At 37.1% G+C, this 8431-nt stretch overlaps 1 protein-coding gene and 1 non-coding gene across 2 annotated transcripts; one reads left to right on the top strand and one right to left on the bottom strand.

Annotated features, from left to right (window-relative positions):
• Positions 1-729: 729 nt before the first annotated feature.
• Positions 730-5364, bottom strand: LOC149022503 (glucomannan 4-beta-mannosyltransferase 9-like). The gene is made up of 9 exons (XM_089150572.1): positions 4529-5364; positions 4326-4424; positions 3957-4209; positions 3293-3403; positions 3054-3190; positions 2389-2502; positions 2083-2282; positions 1788-1988; positions 730-1370 (listed from the first exon to the last, which is right to left on the bottom strand). The coding sequence occupies exons 1-9, from the start codon at positions 4826-4828 to the stop codon at positions 1208-1210; spliced, it is 1578 nt and encodes a 525-aa protein (XP_089006698.1). The 5' UTR covers positions 4829-5364; the 3' UTR covers positions 730-1207.
• Positions 5365-6609: 1245 nt separating this feature from the next.
• On the top strand, positions 6610-6681 carry TRNAE-UUC (transfer RNA glutamic acid (anticodon UUC)). The gene has a single exon. It is a non-coding gene; the product is annotated as a tRNA-Glu (tRNA).
• Positions 6682-8431: the final 1750 nt, after the last annotated feature.

Below are 8431 nucleotides of genomic sequence, written 5' to 3'. Positions count from 1 at the left end.
ACAGATATGTGTCATGGAATCATCATTCTATACAATGCGCATCTTGATAACTGTATGACCAAAATACCCAATTTCCCTTTTGTTTATGTACACTTTTAGGTGCAAACCTAACAACAATTATAGCCCATGGTTCCCACATAAGTAATTTAATTATCAGATTAGATGGGCACTCTCAACTTCATGTCTGCCTGTTATTATGATACCAAGACGAACTTCTCAACAGCAGTTTTTCTGTTCAAACAGTGGCTCTCAGAACAGATGCATTCCACCTTGAGATGGACTTATGATGAGTGGAGTGTCATGAAGTTTTAGCTTTCTTGATTATGTTATCTAGTGAGCTTAGTGATTGGGGTCATTAGTAATGGGTCTTTGATCCGGGGCATACATGATTGGGTTTAAAATTAAGGCAGTTTTGCCAATTTAGTTATAATTGAGAGTTCTAATTTATGTCTGTTTTGCTAACCCGTCCTCCCCCCCCCCCCGGAAAAAAAAATTTATGTCTGAAAAATATTGCCCCAAAGAAAAGGAGGGGAAAAAAAAGAAAAGAAAAGAAAAGAGAAAACAATGCCCCACAGAAAAGGAGGGAAAAAAAAGAGAAAAGAGAAGAAAAAGTGACTATTGGGTATCAGAACTTTGTGAACTTGAAAGAAAACATGTGATTTAACTTTGATTTAACTTGAGATTGAGGCTCCAACAAAAGAGAAGGAATGGAAGTAATGGAACCAGAGATTGAGAAAAGAAGAAAGTATCAATTACAAGTCTGCCATCTCCTGCTACATGCTTATTAACTCACAAAACAATCCAATACAAGGGAAACCATAATTTGTACGGAAAGAATACTATCCCACAATTATGAACATTGTAAAGACATATACATCTATGTTGATCAACAAACCCCTTATTCTGCTTGGGCTAGCTTTGTCTTCTCCTTTCTGTAATGCATTGACATAATAGGAACATCTTTTGTAAGTTCCTTCTGCTTCTTGAGTATTCACAATAGAATTTTATGAGACATGTATCAAGTGCTGCTTCTGAGCATGAAGTAATGCCCTGTCGTTGTTCATGTGATCTAAAAACAATAACAAATGTGAAAGAAGAAATTGCTGCCGAGAAACTCCTTATAGATGATAATGCAGAAGAAAGAGGCATGGCATGAATGATCAAACAAAATTTGAATGTGGCAAATGCATCCATCTCATCAATCTTTCTATGAGCTGGGTACAAATGTGCCTACGTGGCTAAACCCCATCAAGAAGAACGCATTGGCTTGGAAGTAAAGGTATATGAAGTAGTGGTTCTTCCCATATGCAAAATCATAGCAGGCACAGAAGAAGAGGAAGCATCCGAATGCAAGCTCCAGTAGGTGGACTCTGCACATGGAAAGAGAAAGGGAGCTCAGAAAGTTATTAAGAAAAACTAAAAGAATAAAAATAAAGGCAGAGAGAGACCTAAGCAAGGATTGATTAGTTGTTTATTCGTATTTTAAAACATTAATTAGATGCTTCATTACAGATGCATTTCCTTTCTAGTGGGAAACTTTGGTTAACTGAAAGTGTATCAAGGGAGGAAATGGGTCTGGACTTGCTGTCCTGAGATTATGCCAATTAGTAGGAGAATGTAAGAGACAAATGTGCACTATTGAAATGATACAGTGGTTTGAATGTGACTGTTTGATGTATGTCTTTGTAGGTTCTTTTGATTTCCTGGAAAATTTGGGAATTAGATGTTCAATGGAAAACTTGGCTGGTTGGTAAATATGTTTGTAATTCCAATGTAATTGAGAATACCTGTCTCCAAGCTTGAACCGAGGCAGTTTCTTAGTGGCTTTAGGAGCTGCTGCTTTTGTCTTAAGAGCATCTCCCAATTTCTCAGTGACGATCCATTCATTTACTCTCGCTGCCTCTAGCAGACCAGTAAAGGTTGCTTTGGTCCGGTGCAGAGACATGCCATTCTCGAAAAGGATCCAGAAGAACACCAAGTGGAGTGATCTGCAGGATTATATGACAGGGATGGTGAATAGAACAACAGAAAGTTCAGTAACTGAGAAAAAACCCAGAAACAAGAGATTGTAGGGATACCAACCTTGGGGTTCCAACTGCATTAAGAATGGTGATGATGGAAGGGATATAAACAGCTCCCCACTTTGGAACCTCGACTTCAGGAACCAAAACAGTCATTGGCAATACAACACAGTAAAAAACAAAGGTGACAATATGAGCTACGATCTTGCGAACGAAGAAGAAACTGTAGATCACATGGACTTTCTTCCATAGGGATACTTTCTGCATTTGGTTAATGACAAACATAATACAAGAGAATGAATATCTGCATACAGCTCTATCAACCAAATTTCCTCTGGTAGGGAAGGGAGTTGAAAATGAAACATACCTTGTTCCTTATGATCTCCATAACCATTTTCCTAAACAGATTAGCAGGTCCACAAGACCATCGATGCTGCTGAAACCGGTAAGCTTTGAAAGTGCTTGGCAATTCATTTTTCACCTATTAGAAAAAAAAAAGCAAGCAAATTGAACTATGAAGCCATCCACAAAATCAGATTAGTAAACTATGATACACTGCAATCTACGCAAAAAACTATTTAATGTATACTTGATCTAATTGTTGATATATAATTTTGGTTTAATTATACATAAAACTAACCCTTTAAAGATATAGTCGAGGTGAGCATAAGCTGTCTTGGACAAAATCCTTTGGGTGAATCCTGTAAATCTTTATCTTGTGTATGTATCGTTGCTCTTTCTTGTTTTTTCATATGTGTTTGTTTTCTAGTAGACCCTCTATTGAATTGTGGCTTTCATTCCAAACTGTTACTTTGTTTATGAATCCATACTGCATTGTCAAATCTACTGACAGGTACGGGCCATGGTTGGACCACCAAATTTCTTTAAGTATAAGCACTGGTCTATCTTTTCTTAGACTATGTTTGGAAGCCAAGAAAGAAAACTTTCATTTCTTTTTTTGGGTTTGAAGAGGGAAAACACATAAATAATTGAACAATTATTTAGAAAACATTTAATAATTAATTTCCCTACCATAATGTCACCTAGGTACAAGAATTTCCAACCCTTAAGGCTTGCTCGGACCGCCAAATCCATGTCCTCAACCGTGGTCCGGTCCTTCCACCCACCAGCCTCATTGAGGGCCGAGATCCTCCATACACCTGCTGTTCCTGTTAGTTTTTTTTTTTCCCCAAAAATTTATTGATTAGCTTCTTTTCCAATTTGGGAAAAAAAAATAACGGAAAAAGCTAAGAAGTTGATAGTTTTTTTACCGTTGAAACCAAAGAAGGCATACATCGATGAGCCCACCTCTTGCTCAACCCTGAAATGGTAATCCAAAGACATTTCTTGCATTCTCGTCATCAGACATTCATTCGAATTCACTGCATGAAAAGATGAATTTTCTCTTTTAATTTCAGAATAAAAGGGGAAAAAGTAATCTTTTCCATGAAAACAAACAGACAATGCAAAACGATAAGCGTCGGCAGTGATCAAAGTGAGTGATGGTGACTGACGCTTATGGTTGGCCACATGCCTACAGCGCTATGGTGCCAACGCACATCCAACCACCAACAAAAGCCAGCAATAAATAACTAATTGACAAACACTCCCCCAAATTTCCTTATTCTTACGAAACTACCCCTATTATGGAAGTCAACCTAGGTCAAATATTATAAACTCAGGTAAGAAGATTTGGTTATTTACGTCATTATGGTTTCAAGTCTTTGTTCTTTCTTGTACATTTTTGACCAACCAAACATAAACATGAGGGAAAATAGTGAGAAAACAAATGATTAACAGTCAGAGCACCGACACTTTCTTATAGGAATCTGCTTAAGAAAATTAAGTTCCAATTAAACCGTAATTAAGGTCCTGCTAATTAGAATTAGTGATTAAGTTAAGACCAAGAATTAAGGATGGATGGCTATAGCTTACCGAACTTCCAGCGTGCTTGGACAAGACCGATTTCAGGGTTAAAGAGGAGGAAAGGAACAGTTCTCCAGAGGAAATCAGGTTCTGGTTGGAAATCTGCATCGAATATGGCGACGTAATCGCAGTTCTTCACGTAGTTTTTCTTCATTCCTTCCTTTAAAGCTCCTGCTTTGTAACCATTTCTGTTATCTCTCACCTCATATTTGATGTTAATGCCTTTACTTGCCCATCTCTGGCATTCAAGCCGCACCATTTCCTGCAAATTTTTGTTTTTTTTGTTGAAGAAAATAAATGTCAGATCTCGGATCAACAGTGACTGTTCCGGGATTTTAAAGCTCATTCTAATTCATGGGTTTTTGATGGAGTGAAGACCTTGATGGTTTGGTCAGTGGAATCGTCGAGAACTTGAATTATGATTCTGTCAGTCGGCCATGAGAGACCACATGCAGCTCCAATGGAGAGCTGGTAAACCTGGATTTGAACTTATATAAGTAAGCTGCAATGCTTGAGAACAGAGAGATATCAATGGAAAAGAAACGCAGAGGGAGAGAGAAGAAGAAGAAGAAGAAGAATACCTCTCTTTCGTTGTACATTGGGATTTGAACGAGAACCATTGGATAAACTGAAGTACCCATCTCAACATCATCTTTAATGGGTTCCCATTTGTATCGTTTCTCTGGTTTTCTTCCAAACAGCTTTATCAGAACAATCACAATGCCCATGTAAACTCTCTCAATGAAGAGCATGACCGACATGGCCAAACAGACAACAACTGCAAGTCTCAGCAATGGAACGATTAATGGTGCTCTGATTTGATCCCAGATGAATCCAAGTTGCTGGAATATTTCATATCTCGTTCCCTGAAACGCCTCCATTGAAACTGTTGAAGCTCAAAAACAGAGGATACAATGTTACAAGTACCACCAGCAGATCTGTGTGGATTTAAAGGGATTCTTTCTGGTGACAAAAAGCAGAAATCTTTCACAGCTCCTTCTCTGTTCTCTTCGAGTTCTGCTTCTAAATTACGCAAGGGAAGGTGGCAAAGCTGGACTGTCAGTAACTCCTCCTCAACGCCATAACAGACTGGAACCCACTAAATTCCGAAGCTTCTTCAGTGACAGAAGAAGAACCCAGTTTAGATCTCACTCTCTCAAACCCCAAATCTTCATTAACAAAAACAGAGATAAAAACGTGTAAAGAAAAGCTAAGCTGAGCTTTTCCCTTAGCTGCTCTTCATTCAATCCCTGCAACTCAAACCCAATTCCTTCCCTAGAATCCTAGACAAGAAGAGCTCAGAATTGAAATCAATGGGGTTGAGAGAAGAGAAGATCAAAAGATAGAAACTATTTTTGTGGGTTCTATCTTCTCCTCTCACTTCCCCTTCCTCTCTGTATGACTACAGCTATGAAATTGTAGCCTTTATATAAGTAAAACGTGTTAAAAATATGATATCATCATATTCATATGGGATTATCTTTGAACTTGATTCGAATCTTTTCAAGAATAAATTTTTTTGAATACAAATTTCTGATAATGGTTTTGGCTTTACATGATGAAATTGTAATTTAAGTACAAACTTAGTTAGCTGTTCACATCTTTCATTGTATGAAAAGACCATATAAGAACCACAATTAAAGTTATAATACTATACACGAAAACAAACTTTGAAATCTGTATTTGATTAAGTTGTTAAATTTAATTTGATTAAGCAGCAAGATGCTTTGCTGGTAAAGCTAATGATTATGAGCTGTGACAAGGTGTGACATTGAACCAAAAATTTGAACTGTATTTCCTCACAACGAGTACTAGAAAACAACTAAACACCAAATTGTATTTCTCCCTCATATGTTATTAATTTTTTGGGTAGAATATTAGAGATTTAGTGAACACCATAGTATTTTTATTTCCAATGACTTTTTTTTTTTGTTTGCTAGTGAAATTCAGGTGAAAAAAACTAAGAGTTATGAAATCTCAAATAACAACAATGAGTTTGTTTATTAGGGAATCAATTAAAGACTTGGGTACAAGAAAGGAGAACTTAAAATAGATATCTCTGTAGATAGTTCTCAAAACTATTAATTTGGAGGTTTTCTTTGGAAAATTTTCATTCCACGTGATTTAACATTAAAAAAGTACGGAAACACAAAGAGAATGTCATTTGACAATTATAGACAATTGAGATGTATTGGCCAACTATGGTATCAAAATCCCATAGATATCATGATGATTTTCTCTAAGATGACATTCGTTAAGAATAACATGCATTTATTACATCTCTTGGGTGTCAAAATTTAAGTTAGTCTTCAATGTGTATTCCCTTAAGAAAAAGAAATCTAAATTTGTCACTATTTGGCTTATGATTGGTATGATAAATTGGTAACTCAAAGAATTAATCTATGGGTAAGTGATATAGTTGTTGCTAAGATAAATGATAAACTATAAGAAAACTATTTGAAATGAAACCGCCTATGTTTAATGCAGGCCTTTAAATTCTCCTATATAAAGGGTAATATAATTTAAATCAGGCATACCTCCAGTACCTTAAAGATAAATGGAAAGAAGGAAAAAAAAAGTCTTGATAGATATAGGAAAGTAAGAAAATATATTGTGGAGCCAACGATTATCCTATAAAAACTGTGAATTTCTAAAGTATAATTCCATTGTCGTCCAGTGGTTAGGATATCTGGCTTTCACCCAGGAGACCCGGGTTCAATTCCCGGCAATGGAAATGATTTTTTTTATAAGAGTTTTTTTTTTTTTTTTTTTTTTTTGGTAAACAAAGTTTTCATTCAACTAACCCGAGAGACACTTGAGCTGAAACATCAAAATCTTTCAGCCAGGGAGTGGATAAAGGCCAAATAGTCAGTCCGGACAATGACTTTGCCATCCCTGCCTAGGAATATAACACAACTTACAAGATTCAAAATAGGAGATGAGCTGGTGTATATCAGCAATAATTGGAGCCATATCCCTATTTCTACTCCTCTGTGTGTTTGTGAGGATATTGATGATACTTTTGCAATCAGATTCCACGATGATCTTGTCTATGCCTTCACCTAAGGTATGTAACATACCTGATCTGATAGCAAGTCCTTCTCCCATTTCCGCCGATTGAAATCTTGCAGGTTCAGATGTTGCAAAGATCACCTCACCATTAGAGTTACGCAGTACAAAGCCCAAACCCATGTTGTCCCATTGTTCAGCAAATGACGCATCACAGTTCAGTTTGTACCACCCAGTTTGAGGATTTAGCCATTGTTGTGTTGCATTGTTGTGGAGCTGGTGTTGCTGTTGTGTTTTTGGTTTTCTTGTGTCCCAGAATTCTTTATGAGCTTGCTCAGCATGTGTTGCCACATCTTCCGGTTTCCAACAGCTTCTCCCAAATATGAAATCATTTCTCGTCAACCATATTTCCCCGCAGATGAAAAAAGCGAGACTAGTGAATCTTCTAGTCTGTTCTTTCACTGATTTCATAAGCTCCCATAAACTAGATACCCATTGTCCAAAGTTTAGTTCTTGATCACTGGGAGGGATAAAGCTAACACTACTAGCGAACCACACTGCACGAGCAAAGGAGCAGCCTAACAGAATATGTTCTGTATCCTCCAAATGTTGGCAGCACCTAGTACATGTTGATTCTGTGAAAATATTTCTACGCTGTAAAGCTATTCCAGTTGGCAAACCATCAGCACACGCTCTCCAAACAAAGTGGCATATTTTAGGGAGAGTGATGCATTTCCAAATAGCTTTCCAGGTTTTCTTTTCCACCAGCCTCCATTTTGGTATATGAGATGTAGAGCCTTGTTGTTCTGTTTATTTTCCTCCTTGTTGCAAATGGCATGGTAAGCACTCTTTACTGAAAATACACCACTCTTTACTGCTCCCCACATTTGTTTATCTTCTTGTGAAAATAAACTCAAAGGAATTCTTTTAATGGTTGTTGCTATATGATTCTCAAACAAAGTATTTATTAGCTCTTCTTTCCATCTTTTGTTTGGTTCATCAATTAGATCTAAAACCAACTAAACCGACAGTTCATGGGCCCTAACAAGTGTTGTTGAGATGGCGGTAAATCTGGGATCCAATAATCTGCCCAAATGTTGATTTGAGTACCTGTGCCGACTACCCATATCAGATTTTCTTTCAAAATTTCCTTGCCCATGTGTATACCTCGCCATGCCCATGATGGTTGGCTGCCAATTCTTGCATCCAACATATTGCAGTTTGGATAGTATATTGATTTAAGAAAACGAGACCATAAAGTGTCAGGTTCATTCCATAATCTATATGCCAATTTAGTTAACAGAGCACCATTCTGTTTACTTGAATCTCTAAAGCCAAGGCCACCGTCTTCCTTTGATCTGCATAAACGATTCCAAGAGATCCACTGCATCTTTGATTTATCGCCTTGTTCTCCCCAATAAAACTTTGCCGATTGTTTTCTAATCTCTTTATGGATCGTGGCAGGTATTTTAAAA

The sequence above is a fragment of the Hakea prostrata genome, chromosome 3 (assembly GCF_041222555.1).
Source record: "Hakea prostrata isolate BN-2017 chromosome 3, UWA_Hpros_2, whole genome shotgun sequence".
NCBI lineage: Eukaryota > Viridiplantae > Streptophyta > Magnoliopsida > Proteales > Proteaceae > Hakea > Hakea prostrata.
Note: the sequence above shows the minus strand (reverse complement) of the source record. Positions and strands in the feature narration are given on the sequence as shown.

Bases quoted from the DNA above. Each gene is read 5' to 3' on its own strand.
- LOC149022503 (XM_089150572.1), bottom strand. From the start codon at position 4,828: ATGGAGGCGTTTCAGGGAACGAGATATGAAATATTCCAGCAACTTGGA. The intron at 3,404-3,956 runs GTAAGCTATAGC...CTTTTCATGCAG, and splicing joins CCAAGCACGCTGGAAGTTCG to TGAATTCGAATGAATGTCTG. The intron at 1,989-2,082 runs GTTGGTATCCCT...ATAATCCTGCAG, and splicing joins AATGCAGTTGGAACCCCAAG to ATCACTCCACTTGGTGTTCT.